At 35.4% G+C, this 24488-nt stretch overlaps 1 protein-coding gene across 5 annotated transcripts in view; it reads left to right on the top strand.

Annotated features, from left to right (window-relative positions):
• Positions 1–24488, top strand: part of LOC142984589 (uncharacterized) — a 34163-nt gene that overhangs the window by 7379 nt on the left and 2296 nt on the right. The window contains exons 2-8 of one of the 5 annotated variants that reach the window (XM_076132322.1): positions 2958–3081; positions 9032–9396; positions 10883–10990; positions 13329–13444; positions 14203–14298; positions 20959–21054; positions 22514–22585. In XM_076132322.1, the coding sequence (XP_075988437.1) occupies positions 2958–3081; positions 9032–9396; positions 10883–10990; positions 13329–13444; positions 14203–14298; positions 20959–21054; positions 22514–22585 (977 nt within the window). The remainder of the gene's footprint in view (positions 1–2957; positions 3082–9031; positions 9397–10882; positions 10991–13328; positions 13445–14202; positions 14299–20958; positions 21055–22513; positions 22586–24488) is intronic. The other 4 variants (XM_076132324.1, XM_076132323.1, XM_076132325.1 and 1 more) reach the window with 4 other exon arrangements.

Genomic DNA, 24488 nt, shown 5'->3' with positions numbered 1-24488 from the left:
CAGACAGACAGACAGACAGAGTTACTTTCGCATTTATAATATTAGTATGGATGTTAAAATGTTAAATATTTTCAAAAGTAGGCCGGAGTTTGGTAGCGTGCCCGGTATATGGCAATAGGCTCGCCCCCTATTACATGGGACTAACATTGTTAATGGCGAAACCTGGGTGTATTTCATACACCTCTTCCTAATTAAATTAAGGATATACATACATTGTCTGTTAAACACATAACCCTCCTTTTACCACGGAGTCGGGTAACAACGAAAATGCAAGTATATAGATATCATACAATAATTTGTAGATTTTGCATGAAAAAATGTTTGTTGCGTGTCGGAATCGAACCAACTATACGCGGCACTATGAGAATAGCGTGGTGTCACGCGCACGCATCGTTCCTATGTTTCTTTACTTCCTACATTCACTAAACAAAGTCTTGTTATATTCGATGAAATAAAAACTAGTAATAATAATTAAATTCTCGTAAATCTATCAGAAATAACACGCTTGTTATACCTGAACGTGTGGGCAGAGGTGTTTATAAAAAATATTATTTTGAACATTAACTATAACATAATAATAAATAAGTATCATTGGATAACTCACACGCGGTCATTTGATTCCAAACTAAGCAGAGCTTGTACTATGGTAACCAAATAACTGATAAACATACTTATATTTTACATACTTATAAAGATAAATTAACAACCAGGCTCAGAACAAATACTCGTGCTCATCACACAAAGATTTGTCCCGGGACGAATTCGAACCATGTAATGCCAGTCTCATGTAATAGGGGGCGAGTCTTTTACCAGGAATGTTGTCAAAACCATTTAACTCTTAAAGGCTGAAAAAGCCATATAACATACATACATAATATCACGCCTTTTTCCCATAGTAGTAGGCAGAGATCAAAGAACGCCACTTGGAACGATTAAAAACTTCCCTTGCCTCATTCACATCCATACATGTTGTCATACAGGACCGCCGGTTACGCAAATCATACTATTTCCAAAATTAATTCAAAAATGAAGATCCAATGTAAAATGAATGATGCAATTGTCGAAAAAAGTGAAACTCTTTTCAAAACGGTATTCAAGTAAAAGCGTGTCTTTATACATTGATATATTAAAAACAAGTTTATGAGATCGGCCGTGAAAGTGGAACGGACATGTGTTAGGTCATTCCGATTCGATCACTGATATTTATTCTGACTGTCTGCCCCCACGGCGCAGTGGTTTAGGTCGCCACGCCGCTGTCATTGCGTCGGGAGGTCGTGGGTTCGATTCTCGAACAATTATTAGTGCGATCCACAAATAATTGTTGCGGGTCTGGTTGTACTTTGTGTCCGTTGTTTGTACGTTTTTAAAAGTCCCCGCGACACAAGAGCAATTCTTTGTGGGGGAGTTGCCTGTTTAATAATAAAAAACTTAAATAAAAAAAAGCTTATACGTGGCTTGCCTCTTTTGTTTGGACGGTAGTGTACTTTACTATCAATCTCGAAATCCCATGTCACGCAAAGAGCTATAGGGCTTTACTTATTTTTATAAAAACAGCCTTTTGTTCGCGTGGTTTGTAACTTAGGACAGAATTTTCATATAAACTTTTATCTACTATTTTATCCCCTTGGGGGTAGAATTGATCAAAATCCCTTCTTAATAGATGCCTACGTCATAACATCTACCTGCATGCCAAATTTCAGACTGATTCGTCCAGTGGTTTGGACTGTGCGTTGATAGATCACTATGACAGTCAGTCACCTTTGAGTTATACCTATATCTTTAGGTTACATATTATAATATTATATGGGCAATGTTTTAAAGCAAGGATGCGTAGTACTGATAGCCGGCAGTCCTGTATGACAACATGTATGGATGTAAATGAAAAATAGTGGGGGAGTTGTCTTTTAAAAGAAAAAGAAGAGATTTCCTCTCCAGGCGGTAATTTGGATAATCCAAACAAGAAAAATCTATACTATCTATACTAATATTATAAAACTGAAGAGTTTGTTTGTTTGATTGTTTGTTTGTTTGTTTGTTTGAACGCGCTATTCTCAGAAACTACTGGTCCGATTTGAAGAATTCTTTCAGTGTTAGATAGTCCATTTCTCGAGGAGGGCTATAGGCTATATATCATCACGCTACGACCAATAGGAGCAGAGTAGCAATATAAAATGTAACAAAAACGGGTAAAATTTTGACCCATTCTTTCTTATGTGACGCAAGCGAAGTTGCGTGGGTCAGCTAGTGATAAATAATGATGTAGATAAAAGCAGTAATTCAACGTTGCACAATTTTTCCCTTGCATTAAAGAAAGTAATCTTAGAACAAATGTTCTCACGTGAACAATGAGCACTTTCGATAAATACCTACGTTTCAATGCTTCATCAAAATATTTCTCATGTTGTCACTCTTTGTAACTGCACTGGGAAATGATCACAATAGTTGTAGATATTTGTCAAATTTTGCTTTAGTAATTCTGTATTTTAACTTGAAAGTCTGACAACCATTCTTACCGAGGGGTATCGTGTTATAACCCAGGTAACTGTGTTGAGGAGGTCTGATAGACAGTCGCTCCATGTAAAATACAGGTATTCAGCTGCACCCGGTGAGACTGGAAGCCGACTCCAACATTGTTGGAAGAAAGGCTAGGCTGATTGATTGATTCCTTAATTGCACATAGGAAACTTAGGCCTTGAGTCGCCGTGCCTCGTAAGGCACGTCAAACCATTATTTATGTTTACCAAACAACTTTCATGGGTTATTTCTTATTTTCAAGACAACTCCCGCACTAAGATCTACTTTTGTGTCGCGGGGACTTTAACAAACATACAAACAACGGACACAAAGTACAACTAGACCCGATGCAACTATTTGTAGACTTTACAAATAGTTGCTTCGTGTCTCCACATGTCCAGAGAGGCTGTATAATTAATTAATTGTCTTTCTATCTTTCACAGAGCAAGCAGACGCCGAAGTGCGAACATCTGGCAGGTCGTTACAAGCGATGCCGTCGGCTCTAGGCAGAGAGATCACAGACTCATTCAATTCCATCACTGATGCGCTTGAGAGAGGAGTAGCTAGGTAAATATTATTTTATAGAGGAACCTATTTATATCCGCAGTGGTTAAAATGGTAGCCAGGTAAATATTACTTTATAACTGAACCTGTTTATATCCGCAATGGTGGTAGCCATGCCACTACTATTGCGTTAGGAGGACGTGGGTTGGGTTCCTACACCTTATGACGTGGCTTAAATTATACACTTTTTTTAACCCATTACTGTCCCACTGCAGGGCTAGGGTCTCCTCCCAAACGAGGGAGGTGTTAGGCCTTGAGTCCACCACTCTGGCCAAGTGCGGGTTGGGGACTTTGCATACCTTTAATTTAAAAAAACATGAATCTATACTAATATTTCAGTTTTCAAATTCTTTCAGTGTTACATAGCCCATTTATCGAGGAAAGCTATAGGCTATATAATATATCATCTACGACTAATAGGCGCTGAGTACCTGATAAAATGTTACAAAAACGGGGAAAATTATGATCTATTCTCTCTTATGTGCGAAGTTGCGCGGGTCAGCTAGTGAATTATATACCGTGATTTTTTACGCTGCAGTCGCACAAACTACAATCTGAATGAAAGAGGATTATAATTTTTAATTCATAAATCTATCCGACAAACTACTGACCTTCTTTTAATTCAAATTACTCAGTTTTTTATTTAATTCCAAATCAATCATTACTAACATTACATTTTCGAAAGTGCAAACAAAAAATTGTAGAAACTATCTAATTATAGAAGTAAAAAATCCTAACATATGTATGTATGAAACTTTTTCTCTTAACGAAGCAAAAAAAAACCTTTTTTGAGAACCTTTTTTGTCCAACTTTCTGTTTCTTCACTATAATATAAGGTTATGTGTAATTTGAAAGGTCACTCGCAAGATAAATTATGAAGGAGCTCGTGGCTTAGTTAACAACAGCCGCTTCAATATCTGAGGTTAAGCTACGCTTGCCGAGGTTGTTCTGTGGATGGGTGACCATGTTATGAATATCGAGTTCCTCCGTGTTTCGGTACGCACGTTAAATTGTGGGTCGCGGCTGTCATTTTTAAAGATCTTTGACAGTCGTTAACAGTAGTCAGAAGCTTGAAAGTCTGACAACCAGCCTTACCAGGGGGGTATCGTGTTATAACCCAGCTAACTGAGTTGTGGAAGTCAGATAGGCACGCTCCATGTAAAGTACTAGTATTTAGTGGCATTCGGTAAGACTGACAATTATTATTATGTGTGGATCGCACAAATAATAGTTCCGTGTGGGAATCAAACCTAACCTAAACCACTGCGCCACGGAAGCAGTCAAACTTACCTGTATCTATGTATTACTAGCTGACCAGCGCAACTTCGCTTGCGTCACAGAAGAGAGAATGCGTCATAATTTCCCCCGTTTTGTAACATTTCTTGTTACTACTCCGCTCCTGTTGGTCGTAGCGTGATGATATATAGCCTTCCTCAAGAAATAGGCTATCTAACACTGAAAGATTTTTTCACATCGGATCAGTAGTTCCTGAGATTAGCGTGTTCAAACAAACAAACAAACTCTTCAGCTTTATAATATTAGTATAGATAAGTACACATACTTAGACTTGTATTTACTTTCGTTCTTCGAACTAAGTGCGTGACTGTATTGAATTGAAAAAACATATTTTTCGCATCTCGTGTATTCAATCAATAAAATGTCACATCTATCGCATGTTACAAACATGATGTGGGAATGATTGCTTAAATAAGAGCTGTACATAATCTTATTGGGATTCCGTACCCACTGTCTATCGGACCTCCACAACCCAGTTACCTGGGTTATCCTCCGTGTTTCGAAAGGCACGCTAAATTTTGAGCAACGGCTGTCATTTTCAAAGATCTTTGATAATCGTTAACAGTAGTCAGAAGCTTGAAAGTCTGACAACCAGTCTTACCGAGGGGTATCGTTTGAATTTGAATTTGAAAATTTGAATTATAACACTTATAACACGATACCTCTCGGTAAGACTGGTTGTCAGACTTTCAAGCTTCTGTCTACTGTTAACGACTGTCAAAGATCTTTGAAAATGACAGCCGGGACACACAATTTAATGTGCGTTTCGAAATTCGGAGGAACTCGGTATGTATAAAGGGTAAAAATGGACTCCTTTAACTAAGCCAAGTGTCTGTCCGTCTGTCACCAGGCTGTATCTCATAAACCGTAATAGGCAGAACTGAAAATTTCACAAATTATGTATTTCCGTTGCCGCTGTAACAACAAATACCAAAAATTAAAAAATATATGTGTTAAAGAGGGTCTCTATACAATAAACGTGATTTTTTCGTATTTTTTTTGGTACGGAACCCTTCTTGCGCGTCCGACTCGCACTTGGCCGGTTTTTTATTGATTTATCTGACGTTAGTAAACGTTCATTATCACACTGTATCAAGCATGTAATTGACGAGCTCGTGGCTTAGTTAACAACAGCCGCGCGGATCGATCACTCAGGTTAAGCTACACTTGCCGAGGTCTGTCAATCGATGGGTGACCATACTGTAGACTTAACGATTTTAAACTCTCGCGACTTGTACATATTGAGTTCCTCCGTGTTTCGGAAGGCAAGTTAAATTATCACGGCTGTCATTTTTAAAGATCTTTGACAGTCGTTAACAGTAGTCAGAAGCTTGAAAGTCATACCCAGGTGAATCGTGTTATAATAACCCAGGTAACTGTGTTGTGGAGGTCAGATAGACACTCGCTGCATGTAAAATACTGGTATTCAGCTGCATCCGGTGAGACTGGAAGCCAACAGCGTCATAGTTGATGGTTTTTATTCTATTTTACGTATCTTGAACCGCTGGTTTAAATATCACAGAGCGGTCACCCATCCTTTGGAAGTCCGCGCCAACGGTTGCTCAACTCACGGATCGATTACTGAAAAGTGAACGCAATTGGCTAGTAATTGGCGGTGAAATGATATTTTGATAAATTGTATTATGTATGTATGTATGTAGGAAAGAAACGTACATTCTTAGTTTCGTTGTTCGTATAAATTATTGCGGCAGCGCAATTATATCGTAAATCGTAATTATTACATGCTACTTACTAGTTCCTTAGTTGATTTATATTGTAAACTAGCAGCTGTCCGCGACTTCGTCCGCGTGGACGTATCAGCGCGTCGGGATTTCGTGGGTTCGATTCCCACACGGAATGACTAGTTGTGCGATCCACATATAAGGGTGTATCAGTGCGTCGGGATGTCGTGGGTTCGATACCCACTCGGAACGATTATTTGTGCGATCCACAAATAGTTGTTTCGGGTCTGGTTGTACTTTGTGTCCGTTGTTTGTATGTTTGTAAAAGTCCCCGCGACACGAGAGTAATTCTTAGTGCGGGAGATGTCTTTTAAAAAATATATACCCTATAGCAGGAAACATTACCCACTTAAAGTTAATTTATAAGTCTATCTTTTGCCATCTCCCATATCTTTTATTTCTATCCAAATAAAAATCTTTACCTAAAGACTAGCTGACCCGCGCAACTTTGCTTGCGTCACATAAGAGAGAATGGGTCATAATTTTCCCCGTTTTTGTAACATTTTTCGTTGCTACTCCGCTCCTAATGGCCGTAACGTGATGTTATATAGCGCAAAGCCTTGCTCGATAAATGGTCTATTCAATACAAAAAATATTTTTCAATTCGAACCAATAGTTTCTGAGATTAGCGCGTTCAAACAAACAAACAAAAAACTCTTCAGCTTTATAATATTAGTATAGATAAGTTATTGAAACCATAGCCGGTAAACTAAGGTTAACTAACCAAGCCAATGTTAGTATTTCACACAATTATCTACAAATATTCCGATGTTTGTATGTTTGTATGTTTGTAGTGAAATGTGTTACACAGTGAAAGTTTTGTTGTAAAATGACCAGTTTGTATGAGTGTGGACGCAGGTTTGAGGCCAAGATGACTGTTATAAAATATTATAAGGGAAGAAACACGAATATGCATTTTTGTTTTGCTGAAATGTTTTTGATGATCTTCGAAGAATGACTGGAAATTTCATTGATAGATAATTTCAAAAAAATAATTAGGCTACTTCTGGGAATCGAATCCAAGACATCAGTCAGGCAAATGCTTCTATAAAAACAGTAGAGATGTATTTGACAGAAATAAAGAAATATTTATTTTGCCACTTCAGGGATTCGAATCTGAGAACTCAGTACGGCAAATTTTATAAAAAGGTCGCCAAACATTTTTCTAAGAGAGTGACTTCTTTTTGTCTAACCGGGGAACCGAATCTGAGACACTAATTAGGCAAACGTAACCTCCAAAAAAACACTTATAGAAATCACCACACTACTTTTCAAAAAAACTCATATACAATTTTTTTGTACGACCTGGGAACCGAACCTCAGTCAAACAACCTCAAAAGATCAAGGTTAAGCAAATCAATTAAAAATGCGAGTGAAATTATTTAACACACAAAATACGTCAGCCGGGCGTCGAACCCGGCTGCTTTCACTCTCAACCTACATACATATATACATGATACAGTTTGTTTAAAACAATGTGTTAATACTAGGACTGACTCGTGACTGCGCTTACCTAATACTACTTATTTATCGACTAAGGCGCCCATAGCCGGTTGCGCTCCCCGGTCGGTGAACGATCTGCGGGTTAAGTAAACCTTGGCGTCGTCATTTCATAGATAGGTGACCGCATAGTGGTATTTGAACTGGGCGTCTCCGTGCTTCGGAGGGCATGTAAAAAGTCGGTCCCGGTTGTTGTCAATTAAGATAACAGTCGTTAAGCCACGTCAAAGGCCTTCGGCCGGCTTGAACAACTTTGACACTAGGTTGACCACTAACCATACGATAGATAGATAAATAATAAGACAATTAATATATTATTATGATAACGCAATTATCTTAAATTATCAGACATTATAATTTCATTTACATCAGTAAAATATTTATTATGTATCTACTTAAATTGAAAATGCTTTCAGTATTTATGCCTTTTCTTAAGTAATAGAAAACAAACATTTTGTATAACATAAATAATTATTCATTTCTCTAAATTACCTGTTTGGTTGAGCGAGCGAAAGTGCGAATAGTTTTACGAGTCTCTGCTTCGATTCTCTGTGCAAGTAATGTGTTTTATTAGACACTTGCGCTCGCTACGGCTTTGCTTATGTTAGCTGTAGATAAGTTGCATACGTAACATGAATCATATGTCCGTCTGTTATAATGTAGCTTGCAAATAGTGAAAGATTTTTCAAAATACGTGCAGTGGTTTTGAAGATTATCGCATATTACTCATAGCCAAAGAGGGGCAGGCCTTGAGTCTACCACGCGGGTCAAGTGGGGACTTTACAGGCCCTCAAGTAATATATTAGGTCGGGAAAATGTATTTTCGCATGTAGTATGTATGAACTTGTAATAAAATCTTTTGTCTACACAAAAAAGCTCGATATTTGGGTACCTCACGAGCTCACTGAAAGAAACCTAATGAACCGTGTACTCATTTGTGATTCTTGAAGCCAAAGAGATTTTATTACAAGTTCATACATACTATAATGCGAAAAAACTTTTTCCCTGACCTAGTATTAAATATCTTCTATTAATTACAAGAAAACCCCCTCTTTATTACAACAGTAACAGATTAATTTATCAACTAGCCCAAATTACAAAGGTTTTACCTTAAATCGTCGACAACTCGCGTGTAAGACACATGTTTGTACCATTCTATGATCACTGCTTTTTCCTTGTCTAGTTACCGTTAATTACTTTTCGTTTGACATTTTGACAAAGATATTCTGAGTGCAGTCACACGCTGTCAGCCTAGTAGCATTATGGTGATTAAACGTCTCATAGGTCGTATTGATATAAGTTTACATGCAGTATTATACATACAACTATATATAAACTCTTTATCATAATTTTGCTTGTATTCACTCTCCTTATTTACGTTTCTTCAACAATTAATTCTGTTCTTTTTTCCCCAGGGCTCTAGAACGCAAAAAACACGAAGGCGGAATAGACACCATCACGATATCAACCGGCTCTGGAGACAAGAAAAAAATGAAGAAGAAGAAGCCCCCAAAAATCCACCTGGTCCACCCCATGATGGTCCCCATGAGGAAAGCAAATAAGGAAGAAAAAGGTCGTAACTTCGGCACCATCCAGTCCTGGGTTATTGGTGAAAGGTCCTTGCCTGAGAACTCCACTGAAGAAGAAGTCAGGAATGAGGGCAGGGGTATTATGGCGGAACTTTGGGATGTGGGGCATGAGACCCTGGATGTGTTAGCTGATGATGTGATTGAGAGAGAAGAGCTGGAGAATGGCATCCGTGATAGGTCTTCGGTCGAAGGTAGGGTGATGGTTTTAGAGTGGTGTTTTGTGGTTTTTGCTGTTTTCAGGTTGTGTTCAGTTTGGTTTTATAAAGTACAAAGTGTGACTCCCTAATTTGATAGTTTAGGGGTTGATTAAACGTAGAAAAAGTAGTACATAATGGGATAATTATTATTTACGTGCAAAATTTTATAAAATCGGTTTGATGCTGCTCTTTTGACAACGTAATTTTTTTGTGTTTGCGCAATTTGTAACTTCAGTCATACGAAAGTAAAGTCCAAACTAAACGCAGTCTCTAATTTATTCAAAGTAACACCAGTCTGGAAATTATTTAATTTAATTTGTGATTCGCAGAAAGATTATAAAACTATAATGAGTAATATTATTTCTAAGGCTGTTACTACACTAAACAATCGATAACGGTTGTCAACAAACGGCCGATTGATTGTTTCTATGATTGTAACTAATTTAAATATATTAGTCAATGAACGATAGATTAATGTAGTAACACCCTTAGAAAATCTACATTTATTTTCTGAACTGGTGGTACAATAAATTTATTTCACATGAAAATCCTCAATTAATCAATATTTTGATTTTACATGATAAAATTTTAGCTGAGCGTCTTCGTGATTTTTTGACAGTACTCATTTAGTCAAAGGGCTTCAGGCCTGAAGAACTTTGACACTAGGTTGAACACTAACCAAGAGAGAGGAGCTCTTATGAGAAGAATCAGGTAGAAGATTCATAAACGAACTTCTTTCGTTCCATAACTTTTCCGCTGTCTGTCTTCTAAACTTATTTATCAGATCTTTGCAAAATTTAAACGCGATCATTTCTGTGATCATAATATAGACCTTTCAACTCCCATTATGATAAAAATTACTGTATTTCTGGATAATAATTTACCAACTCTTGAGATAAGGTCTATGACTATCCTCAAGTTTAACAACAATCGTCTCATATAGCAACAAGCATAACAGACAGACAGACGGACTTTCGCATTGATAATATCAGAATCCACATCCCCATTTTAAATAAATTCTGTCCTTTTCTTGGGCAAACCCTAAACGCCTCCACCAGTCGTATTGTATGAATAGATCGTGAACAAATGCAAGGACTATCTATCGATCACGAATCGGCGATCGATAGAATAATGTAGCTACACCATTACATATTTAGATTCTAGCTTATATCTCTCAATTACACTGTGCCTTATCCAGTAGTTAAGAATATATTATTATTATATCTTTTACAAAGTTGTTTTCGAAATTGCTACTATTTCAAAATGCATCGCGAAAGCTTAAGGCTTTGCTGAGTTTGTATGAGCTTTCAAAAAAATAATTGAATGAAAATAATTTAGTGAAATACATATTTAACTCATAACTTAACAGTGGTAGTAAATAGTCTATAATTTTGTTTACATACATACAAATTTGCATACAAACTAAGCAGAACCGAAAAGGCTAGAAAAATCAGAAAAAATAACATATCATTTTCTTTAGCTGCCAAAAATTCGACTAGAAAACTGTTCGTGGTATCGTCTACATCACTATCAACCAAAATCAAAGGAAACCATACTGAGGCCGGAATAGAACTCGTTATAAAACCTAGTAAATGTTTTATTTAAGCACTTAATATTCTGGTAAAATGAAGCACTGATTTGCAAAGTGTCTTGTATGAAACTTTTTAATCATTCAATTCCAGCACTAGTTTTGAATATCAAACACTATATAAACTATCGATCAGTGCAAGCAAGATGTCTTATAAATAGGAGCACTTTTTAGCATTAAATTCCTCTTGTTTTGAATGATAAGTGCAAAATGCCTTGTACGGCAACACTTCTAAAGTCACATTTTTAAACTTATGCACTCAAAATGCACCCAATTGGGTATTTTTTCTCTAAAATATCTCCAATTTGGAATGTTTTCATTCTCGTCTTATGAAATGAATTTCTAAATTCTGGGGTCCTGTTTTGTTGTACGACACTTATTTTTTTCTATTATAATTGTGTTCATATATCAAATACACAACACAATATTATCGAAAGTTTACAACCTCATAACTTTTTATTCTACAATCAAACAAACACACCCAATTTCCAAAAGAAACTATAACCGAAAAATCCACTTTCGCTATTCTCACGAATTCGAAAAACCGTACATATCTACGATTAGATAAATCACCGTAATTTTACGGTGAATAGTTTGAATCTGAAATACCGATAATGCCGATTCGTCATAGACACCTTGCGAATCCGGTTTTTGCAAATTCATGTCCATATTGTATGGCTTTCTCAAAATTCACTTTCTCTTTTAGTATGGATCGATTATCCTGTGTGGTATATGAGTTCGAAGCTATATAAAAAAAACTATAGTACTATACCGACTACTCAAAAAAACACTAAATTTTAAGATAGAGTGGCGTTTGACTATTTATGCTTGAGACTATTTTGAATTTAAGTCTGTAGTCATAATAATTGAAACTTAATTTTATCGGGACAGTATCAAATCCTTGACTGTGTTTGCCGAGTCAGTTTTTTTTATAGTTTAGGTATTCTAATCTGCCCGATATTTGGCAAAAGGCTCACCCCCTTTTAAAAGTAATAAACACTATTAAATATCTCTGTCTACACTTTTATGATAAAAAACGTTAAATAGTGTAAATTTTTGCCATAGATGTATGGTATTTTTGGCGTTCCAATACCAAAGTTAGCCTGTCCTAATAGAGTAGTTGCTTACCAGTCAAATCAGCTACTCTTTATGAAATGTCAAAAATAGATTTTAGTATAGAAATACGACGTAGTGAGTGACGTCATTATGCCATATTTCGTTGGTATCAAATGAGTGTCTAATAAAATGTTTCAGTCTGTATCTGTAATAATTACAATTTCAACATTAATGACGAAAAAAGCATAGTCTGAGCATTTTAGATGAACCTTTTACGAGTACGAGTTTAATAATTTTTCGTTAACCCGGTCAACTACCCAATTTTTGAGATAGTCTTTAACATATTTTCTTAACGTCCAGAACACTTCTGAATATTGATTTGTTTCTACTACCTTAATTATTACTATATCCTTTTATATTACAGTTCACAACATATTCTGGTAAAATATTCTAAATATAAGCATGATGTTTTATTCTTCTGTTCGTTACTTTAAGAAGCATGACCTTCTTAGAATATAAGAAACGAATGATGTTTCTGAAATACCGTATGCTTACTATCATGATATTATCTCTTATGCCCTTTCAATTAAGACTTTTAGATATTTGGATTATTCAGTAGTGCGATTCTCTACAGTCGGCAACTATCGCGTATCGAGAGTTTGACATTTAAAATTTACTTCTAAAATAGTTTATACAAATTGGTCGATAGCTAGCCGGTTGTCGATAGTCGATAGTGGTAGAGAATTGCACTACTGCTCGGATATCGCAAGATTTGCTTGAGCATGTATCAAGCATTTTGAGATTTATGCTCGTTTATTACTTAGCATGTTTTTAAGCATGATATGTTATGAAATATTGAATGTTTGAAAAGCATGTTTTAAATTTATTTTTATTATAATACAGAGTTATTTGCAAAAGTAAAAAAAATCATAGATCTTTGTAACACTTTTATAATATTTCTAGTTACCAAGCTACGTTCCGTGTGGACAAGGTTCGATTCTTGATTGAAGTATTTTTTTATGAAACTACTAATACATAGTCACTACTAAATACTTCTGAAACTTAGTCATTTATGTAGACACCATGTGGATGTCTCAGGATCGATTCCCAGGCGAAAAAAATATTTTTGTGAAATCAAATTAAAAAGTATGACTTATAAATTCAAAAAAACTTTTCCAAATTCAAAATTTCAAAATCACAATTTTAAGCAAATAACCCTGTAAGTATAATAACTTTAACAGTTAACTAACTATGTAATTAACATTCTTCTTAACTCTTCTAGAACAAAGAGGTAAGAAGAAGAAGAAAAAGAAGTTCATCCTCAAGATGTTGGTGCTCGGTTCCGTTCTGAAAGCGAAGATCAGTCTCCTGTTGCAATTCTTGAGTTATAAACTCCAGGTAAAGTTATTTATAAAACAATGGACTAAGTTTAATTCTAACCCATTATTGTCCGTGTTTCGGAAGGCACGTTAAATTGTGGGTCCCGGCTGTCATTTTCGAAGATCTTTGACAGTCGTTAACAGTAGACAGAAGCTTGAAAGTCTGACAACCAGTCTTACCGAAGGGTACCGTGTTATCCCAAGTAACTGTGTTGTGGAGGTCAGATAGGCAGTCGCTCCATGTAAAACACTGGTATTCAGCTGCATCCGGTGATACTGGAAGCCGACTCCAACATAGCTTAAAAAAAAGGCTAAGCTGAAAAAAAAAATTGTCCCACTGCTGAGCAAGGGTCTCCTCCCAAACGAGGGGTAGGGGTTAGGCCTTGAGTCTACCACGCTGTCTAAATGCGGGTTCGAGAATTTGTATAGCAAGAACTGTGTTAAACAACTCTCAGGCATGCAAGGTTGCGTTATGATCAAATTTTTATATTCAGTTTAGCTGACCCGGCAAACGTTGTTTTGCCATATAAATTTAAAAAAAAAAATAGTTTCACTTAGGGATGTGAAAAATAGATATTGGCCGATTCTCAGGCCTACTCAATATGCTCACCAAATTTCATGAGAATCGGTCAAGCCGTTTCGGACGAGTATGGCAACGAAAACTGTGACGCGAGAATTTTATATATTAGATTTTTTTTAAATAAAATACGAATTTAAATGCTATGTATGTATGATCATTAGTTTCCAAATTGTAACATGCACTTCTTTATTTTTCAGCTGAAATTCTTCATCATAGCCCTGCTGTCTCTGGCCGTGAATGTGGCCAGGTTCTGGCTTGACTTAAAAAATAAAAACAGCTCGCAACCACAGAAGGTAAGAAAGATCAAACAAAATACTTTAACTATAACATTTTTCATAAGTAACTACATTATTTCATTCGCTAGACATTTTCTCAAACAGTCTCATTTGGTATTAATTATATTTTTAAATTGCTGACCCGCGCAACTTCGCTTGCATCACGTAAGAGAGAATGGGTCAAAATTATCCCCGTTTTTATAACATTTTTTACTGGTACTCTGCTCCTATTCGTCGTAGCGAGATAATATATAGCCCATAGCCTTCCTCAATAAATGGGCTATCTAACACTGAAAGATTTTTTCAAATCGAACCAGTAGTTCCTGAGATTAGCGCGTTCAAACAAAAAAACAAACTCTTCAGCTTTATAATATTAGTATAGATATACGTAACTACATAATTTCATTCGCACATTTTCATTATGTATTTAGTTATTAGACATTTGGTATTCATTATTTTTTAATTTCGGTGTGATTTTGTTTTCATGGGACAAATGCTTGTTCTTTTTATTCATATCGCAAAACTAAAATTAGTCACCATTCATACATTAAATATTTTCGAAATATACATTTGTATTTTACCTAAAATTAGACGTCATTCTACAGTCTAAACCTAACAACGTATTAGCTTAGAGGAAAAAGTAATTTCCTCATATCAAACTACTTATTACACGAACTTTCTAAAAGACAAGCTTAAGCCTAATTACAGTACTATAATTATACATATAATTAAATAAACAGATAATAAGAAAAGCCTTAATACCTTATATTTACAAAGATCTTTTATCATTTGTAATCTCAAGTTGACATCAATAAAAAAACTTAATCTGTTCTTATTAAGTGAGTTAATTAATTATACTTAGACTTTAAGCAGCTCGTGGCTTAGTAACGACAGCTGCACGGATAAATCTCTAAGGTTAAGCTACGCTTGCCGAGGTTGATCTGTGGATGGGTGACCATATAATACTAATCAAGTTCCTCTGTGTTTTAAGGCACGTTAAATTGTGGGTCCCGGCTGTCGTTTTTAAATATGTTTGACAGTCGTTAACGGTAGTTAGAAGCTTGAAAGTCTGACAACCAGTCTAACTTAGCGTGTTATAACCTAGGTAATTGGGTGTGGAAGTCAGATAGACAGTCGCTCCATGTAAAGTACTGGTATTCAGCTGCATCCGGTGAGACTGGAAGCCCGGTATATAGCAAAAGACTCGCCCCCTATTATATGGGACTATATTAGCTTAGTCTTAGTTCCAAACTATGTTGAAGTCGGCTTCCAGTCCCCTATTTTCATGGGACTAATATTGTTAACTAACTGACCCGTGCAACTTCGCTTGCGTCACATAAGAGAGAATCAAGATTTTCCTCGTTTTTGTAACATTTTTCACTGGTGCTCTGCTCCTATTGGTTGTAGCGTAATGATATATAGCTTATAACCTTCCTCGATAAATGGGCTATCTAACACTGAAAGAATTTTTCGAATCGGGCCAGTAGTTCCCCAAACTCTTCAGCTTTATAATATTGCGAAACGTGGCTGTACTTGAAACACCTTCGGTTTTAACAGGCGTTATTCGAACAAATGTTTTTGTCAATAAAAAACGCTCTCAGCAATGATATCTACCGACATATGCGAACGTTTCGCATAAAATATGTTAACCATCGAATAATTATACCAAACGAGAACCACTGTAGTTTTTACTGACAAGCAATTAAGTAAAAAATATTTGAATTCAATCATCAAATTATGGGCAGAAATTACTGTTTGTTTTTGTATTCATCGCTAACACGCCATTCGGTTATTTAGCTGCATTAATAAAGGGAGGAGATTATCAATTTATCTGTATACAGGCATACCTATTCTTTTTCTTATCGTATGGTTAGTGGTCAACCTAGTGTCAAAGTTGTTCAAGCCGCCCGTACGCTTTTGACATGGCTTAACGACTGTTATCTTAATTGACAACAACCGGGACCGTCTTTTTTACATGCCCTCCGAAGCACGGATACGCCCAATTCAAATACCACTAGGTCACCCATCTATGAAATGACCGCGCCAAGTTTTGCTTAACCCTGAGATCGTTTACCGACTGGTGAGCACAACTGGCTATTGGCGCCTCTTATAGACATATGAAATATGTATATCCACGTTTCTCCATTAACAAAGTTAGTCATTTTAGCATCTGCTCTTTAACCGACTTAAGAAAAGGAAAATGTTATCAATTCGTTTGTAGTTGTGTAAAATACACCCAAGTTTGGCCATTAACAATCTTAGTCTCATGTAATAGGGGGCGAGTTTATTGTCATATAGGTACCGGGCACGTTACCAGATTTCGGGCTACTATTGAGAATATTTTAAAAAGGCTAAAACCACATACATTATGCCCGGGATTTCGCCCGTGTATAGATGTTTTCCGGAATAAAAAGAAAAACTTATTAACCCCTGTTATAAGCTATCAGTGTTAAAAATTTCATCAAAATCTGTTAAGTAGTTTTTGCGTAAACGACTAACAAACATACTCACAAACTTTCGCAATTATAATGTTAGTAGTCATAATACCGAGTCATGTTTTTATGACAGTGCAAAGAAAAACTGCTGACTGTGGAGTCTCGGGTTCTATTCAATGTTGAAGAAAGTTGTGGAATGTCACTGTTAAATTAATGAAAGTAGTCGTTTTAGTACAGGTTCGAATCTTTGTTGAGACACGGTCGTTCGTATGCGTATTATGATTTACTAGCTGACCCGCGCAACTTCGCTTGCGTCACATAAGTGAGAATGGGTCAACATTTTCCCTGCTTTTGTAACATTTTTGATTGCTACTCTGCTCCTATTGGTCGTAGCGTAATGATATAATAATATAGCCTATAGCCTTCCTCGATAAATGGACTATCGAACACCGAAAGATTTTTTCAAATCGGACCAGTAGTTCCTGTGATTAGCGCGTTAAAACAATCAAACAGACAAACTCTTCAGCTTTTTATTATTAGTTTAGATATATTATCTCAAGTTGACAACTAGTGTACGTCACTTTGATAGACATTGCAGTGCATTGCTGCTTTGACGTAACATATTAATCACTGTCGCTTTAGAAAAGAAACAATGTACTATTCATTTATCGTATGGTTAGTGGTCAACCTAGTGTCAAAGTTGTTCAAGCTCGAAAGTCTTTGACATAATCTTAATTGGCTTCAACCGGAACCGATTTTTTACGTACCGTTTGAAGCACGGAGACACTCGTACACCACTATATGGCCTTTAGCTTCAAAGGGGTTGATTTGATAATATAACTATCAGTAATTTAACTCTTTCTTTTTACTATCTCCTTGCTAAATTTCATCGAAATCGGTTCAGCATTTTTGCTGTGATATCGTAACAAACAGACATTTATAATATTAGTTACAGTTAGATTCAGAATAGATACTCGAGCTCATTTCACAAATAATATTAAATCTGGGATTCTAACTCGAGACGCAGCGATTTAAGTGGCCACATTACCTTACATATGTAAATGAAAATAAAGTATACAGGAAAAGGTAATTAAAAAAATAAATGACTTAAAGGGCCATCAGTTTCGTAGAAAGCGTATTAAAGACAAACAAATAGCTACAATTATTTGCTCGCAATAACAAATTAAGTATAATTTATAACGATTATGAACGTTCGTAAAGAAAGTATGTTAGATTAACATGTAAAAATGCTAATCCGCATAGTGTTATACTTTCACTATTCGACAGCTGACCTAATTAGGAAATTGGTGTCAGTCATTTTTTGTTTGAGATTAAAAACTAGTTTAAAATAATGATTCACTCATACTAATACATACTTTTTTATCTCTCGACTGTCTCATTGGCGCAGTGGTTTAGGTCGCCACGCCGCTACCATTGCGTCGAGAGGTCGTGGGTTCGATTCCCACACGGAACGATTATTTGTGCGATCCACAAATAGTTTCGGGTCTGGTTGTGCTTTGTGTCCGTTGTTTATATGTTTGTTAAAGTCCCCGTGACGCGAGAGCAATTCTTAGAGTGGGAGTTTTCTTTTTAAATAAAAGAAAAAAGAAAGAGTACCATGTAATAGGGGGCAAGCCTATTGCCTTACACCGCACACGTTACCAAACACCGGGCTACTAAAAAAATACTAATAGCACTTTACCCGACCTGGGAATAGAACCTTGAACTACTACGTGGTCAGTGTTAAAAAAAACAAAACTTATTATTTACCTGGCCCGGAAATCGAACTAGAAACCTTATGCCAAAAGCCGAATGTCAGTCAATTAATAAACAAAAAAAGAATTGTTTTATCATTTTCTCAAAAACTGCTATCCTCAAAAAGAACTGTGATACACAGCACGTTCGCTCTAAATACCTCGATCCATAATATTGCTTCAATCGGAACTCGAACCCGTATTGGATACGTATCGTATGACACACATATGTGGGAAATGACGAGAGAATGCAGGTCACGGGGACAGGTGGCAGGTAACGATTAATTTGTATGCTGTTTGGTAGCAGGTTCGATTTCGATCTATACGAAAATCTTGTGACACGGTGTTTATGATCGCTGCGAAACGGCTTGACAGATTTTAATTATATTTTTTTGAACAAATAATGATAACTAGCTCTAACGGTGAAGGAAAACATCGTGATAAAAAAATAGTTGAATATATTTATTGAGGGCATGCAAAGTCCCCAACCAGCACTTGATCAGCGTGGTAGACTCAAAGCCTAACCCATTCCTCATTTGGGAGGAGAGCCTTGCTTTGAAAGTAATAGGTTAAAAAAAGTATTTTTTCTGTATGATCTTTATATACATAATTCTTCTGTAAGTGTGTATGTCACTGAACTTCTCTTACACGACTGGACCGATTTTGATGAAATTTTTTGTGTGTGTTCAAGGGGATATGAGAATGATTAAGATTATTAAAAAAAGTTTAAAATTTTCAAATTAAAGACGTGTAGACAGGACAACGTCTGTCGGGTCTAGTATTCTTATATTTATTAATGAAGAAGGCTGTCTATCTAACATCACGCTACGACCTATAGAAGCGAAATAAACAGTATAAATACAAGTGAAACGGCAAAACAAGTGTAGTCTATTTATAAAGAGCCTAGCTTGGGTTCATTAACCTTTACATCAAGTAATTATTATTGACTTAACTAGCTGAGCCGCGCGGCATCACTCGCGTACAAAGATTCATTCTTTTAATGGGCTAGTTAACAGGGTTAACGAAAAATTATTAAACTTATATACGTAAAAGGTTCATTTAAAATGCTCACGATACAATTTTTTTCGCAAATATGTTGAAATTGTAATTATTAGTGATTGAAACATATTATTAGGCACATATTATTATAATTCTTATTAGTGGTCAACCTAGTGTCAAAGTATTTCAAGCCGAAGCTTTTGACGTGGTTTAACGACTGTTATCTTAATAGACAACAACCGGGACCGACTTTATGCCTACCAATGCGACCCATCCATGAAATAAATAAATAAATATAATTGGACAACTCACACACGGACATCTGATTCCAAACTAAGCAGAGCTTGTACTGTCACCAGATAACTGATAAACATATTTATATACTTCTAAATACACACTTTAATAGATACACTAGCTGACCCGCGTAGCTTCGGTCACAAATTTTCATTACATTTTTTTTGTTTTCTCTCCTTAAAATCCTTTCCCGTGTCTTAGACAAAATCTATAAAAGCAATAAGTCGAATTAGTTTAGCCGCTGAATTATGCGATTTATTTTCTTATAAAAGATTAACAACCAGGCTCAGAACAGATACCCGTGTTCATCACACAAATATTTGTCCCGGGATTACAATCTACCACACGGAACGACCGTGCAAAGGATCGTCGAACTTCCTTAATAGATATAAGTAAAAGAAACCACTGTATTCGTGAGGAGAGACCTCGATCAGGGTCACGGCGTCTGAGGCATCCGGCTACAGTGAAAGTGACCCCGCTCGTGAGGTGGATCAACTCGTTTAGGGTTAAATGTAAACAAATACTAGGCAATGTTTATGAGTAAACATGGCAATTGAAAACATTAGCCATCTTATTCATAAACACACTATAATTATAATATTAAGGTCAATTTGGGTACCTTTGATACGGTAGTACTATTACTTATTCTGTGCCTTTGAATCATTTGGGTAACATTGACAGTGACAGGGAAACCAACACAATTGATAAAGGTTTATTTTAGTTTTGCAATCTTTTAGCAATTGTGTTGGTTTCATATGAAAAAATAATCGAAACTAGTTCAAATTCCTTCAACGTTACCCAAGTTGACTGTATAGTTAAAAAGCTACTATAATATGTTTTCTCTTTTTCATTTCGCTAAGGAGTGAAAGAAACGAAACACTTTATAAGCCTTTCATAACTTCATAATACATTTTTACGAATAATAGGGTAAGTATGTATCCGATGTCACATTATTCGAAATATTTTTAGTCTTTTCAACTCCCGCACTAAGAATTGCTCTTGTATCGCGAGGACTTTTACAAACATACAAATAACGGACACAAAGTACAACCAGACCCGAAACAATTATTTGTTGAGCGCGCAAATAATTTTTCCAATGTGTATATTTTTGGTGTGACCTAACTTAGGCTTACAGTTTTAACATAACACTATTATTAATATAATATGTATTTATTACTAACAATTTTATTTTCTAGATCGTAGAATACGTGATGCCGACATTCCCTCCTACAACTAACAAATGCAATTTGGAATCAAACGCTAACCCATGTGATGATCGTAATGAAAGAAAGGTGGAAATTAACGATTAAATATACAGTCGAATGTAGAAACATCCTTCAATTAAGTTCATAAGAATCTTTCTTTTTTAAAAACACCTGCCACTTTATGAATTACCTTTGTGTTCTCGACACAAGAGTTATTCTTTAAGTGGCAGTTGTGGACATTAACGAACATACAAACGACAACAAAGCGGGCTTAATCACGTATCTCAGTTGACAACTAGTGTACGTCAAATTGATGGTCACTATTCAGTACATTACTGCTTTGATGTAAAATGTTAAACACTATAACCTAATCGAGACAACAATGAAGTGATTTTCAAACTGTTGTCAACTGAGATACTTGATAGACCCCCAGATCCGAAACAACTATTTGTGGATAGCACAAATATTTGTCCGTGTGGGAATCTAACCCACGACCTCCTGACGCAATGGAGACCTTCACCACTCGTGAAACAAATTTGTTGCTTAGGATCTTAGCTATCTAGTGCTACGTGGTTTTTATTGTTATGATTTTTTTAAACCCATTACTGTCCCATTGCAGGGCAAGGGTCTCCTCCCAAACAAGGGAGAGAGGTTAAGCCTTTAGTCCACCACGCTGGCCAAGTGCGGGTTGGGGGCTTGTTGAATTTAGTCCTATTATTTGAGTATAATTTTAAATTGAAAGATGTTTCTCCATTCGACTGCTAACTACTTCCACAATATTCTTATTCGGGCGCACATTCTTATACAAAATATTCCAAAAATGACCTACGATTATTCACTAGTTTTGCATTATTAAGCCCTTCTTTCAAAAACTATAGTTTCATTTCATTATTAAGAGATGTGACAAACATACATTTTTTGTCTTAATTTTTTGACGTTTCAACCGGATGCACAACTGACTATAATCTTACTAAACTGACAAAATAGATAGGTTTTGATAATTTTCTTATGCATGGTATTATACTCGTAAGTAATTAAAAACAATACCAGCTGGCTTTATTCCTGAAAGAGTTGAATGTAAATTGGATTCACAATCGTTCAAAATCGTACTTTTAATTTTCAAACTATCGCATGACCGAAAACTGGTTTACATAAATCATTGAACTTATAATTTAAATTTTGAAAAGCTTTGGTTTTTGAAAGATTGTTCAAATCATTGGTTATAAAATGTAATTATGTATTTTATTTAAAATTGAACTTTAATTTTATATTTTTATTTACATTTTTCGTTGCATATTAAAATATTAAAGTAATTATATAATATGCACAAACGAAAAATATGAAATAAAGCATCCTAAAATACTACAGAAGACTAAACTAAACTTAATTGCAGTAAAATCAATGTAATTATTATATAAATAAACACAATGATCAGCTTTTCAAAAACCAACGATTTAAGATTTTAACACATTAAAAATCTGTCAGTCACCTTCTCTTTACTTTCTCAAAGTTTATTCAAATTGTTTAATGAATATATTATTTTTAGGATTGGCGTCGAGAGCTGGTATTGACTGACAGACAGACAGGGCTACAGGACCTTAAAAGGGTTGACAAAGACGTGAGACTGTTGTTCTATTGCATCATCATCATCGACATATTAGCATGACCATTTACATTTCATAAAAACCCGTTCTCTGAGGACCATATAGGGGTATTTTATCTAAACAATACCGTTTAAACTCATATAAAAACGCTATTGAATAGATAAACTACCGCTAAATGTACTCAGAAACCGGAGGTAAAACATTGCATGATTTCGCTAAACTATCTTACTAATAAATTTTGTGTAAGCTCTGATTATTAGCGTAGCTATTCACTCATATACAGTTTCCAATTTAAAAACCCTTATTTCATATCTGCCCGTCTGGCGCAGTAGTCAACGTAGTCACTTTACCGCTATATTCATAGCGCCGTCGTATGTTCGAAACCCACCCGGGGCGAATATTTGTGTGATGAGTACGAGTATCTGTTCTGAGCCTGGTTGTTAATTAATCTATATAAGTATTTAGAAGTATACGAGTATGTTTATCAATTATTTGGTTACCATAGTGCAAGCTCTGGTTAGTTTGGAAACAAATGACCGTGTGTGAGTTGCCCAATGATACTTACTTGAAACTACTATTTGAAATCGTAATTCATTTTAATCTACCACCGATTAGGAAAAGTTCTTGCTCGTGAAAAGAAACGGCAAGAAACTCAAGTTGTTCTTTAATTGCTAATGTTTCATGTCACAATGATAATTGATTGAAAGTGACAAAATAATAATTAACCAGAGCTAACACGACGATTATTAGTAAGACAGTTACCCCGGATTTCTGAGGTACATTTAGCGGTAGTTTATGTATTCAATAGCGTTTAAACTTATATAAAAAACGCTATTGAATAGATAAACTACCGCTAAATGTACCCCAGAAACCGGGGGTAAGTCGTTTTTGTATATGAACAAACCGCTGGTTGTAAACCGACTCATATTTGACCATTACTATAAAAAAATACTGCATGATAAATTTTCTCACCATATTTTTCATACCACATTTTGTCATTTCATTATATAATTTAGCGTGCTCGCATGAATTACTTATAAACTTTATTTACTGATTATTATTTCTGTCTACAAACATTTGAACCGTAATTTGTACGTTTCTATTTATATCTTTCTACGACTTACTATATAACACTATTGTTTACGAAATTTAGGGTTATTATAGAGCAATTTACACGATCCATCGTGCCTGCAGCCATTTTTTAAGTACGGTCAAATATTACAGATAGATTGCTAGATCTTATTTAACGTCAAAATGATCTTTAATTAAGTGATTTCGATAAGAATCGCTTTTGAATGAGATATAAAAAAAAGAAACGATAAAATTATAGATGAAATGCGTGTATTTAGTATACATTACATTATAAGTAGAGGATAGGTAAGGGCATTGAAGCGGGCTAATCCGCTGCCCAAATAAGGGTCAAAAATACTTTTATAGACCTAAATATAGTTGTTATACAAGCTTATAGTGCCTTTACTTGGAATATTTTAAATCTAGGATATATTTTCTTAAATTGTGTAAAATTGCAAGTTGCATCCATTAAATGAATAGTTTCCAACCATAACTTTTGTCGATATATTATCTATTTTTGGAAATTACTTCAATTCTAAAACTGTGTAGAATTAGGTACAAGTTATTACACCACCAGCTTGAATAATTTTGTTTCAGAGAACATACAAAAAGTAAATCATAACTTTTGTCGACAAATTATTCTTACACACTACACACCAAAATATGCAGCAAAGTTTTTTCGTTTATTCTTGCAAGTTTGCATGAATCTCACGTCTATATATTTTTGCTTCTTAAAATTATATCGTGGCCACTTTTGTTATGCACTGTTTAACACTACTGAACAAACAATATTTTCGTGAAAAACTGTATTTTCGTGCATTAAATGTGATATTTATTGCACGAATT

The sequence above is a fragment of the Anticarsia gemmatalis genome, chromosome 27 (genome assembly GCF_050436995.1).
Source record: "Anticarsia gemmatalis isolate Benzon Research Colony breed Stoneville strain chromosome 27, ilAntGemm2 primary, whole genome shotgun sequence".
Taxonomy (NCBI): Eukaryota; Metazoa; Arthropoda; class Insecta; order Lepidoptera; family Erebidae; genus Anticarsia; species Anticarsia gemmatalis.
This window is presented reverse-complemented; position numbering and strand designations above follow the sequence as displayed.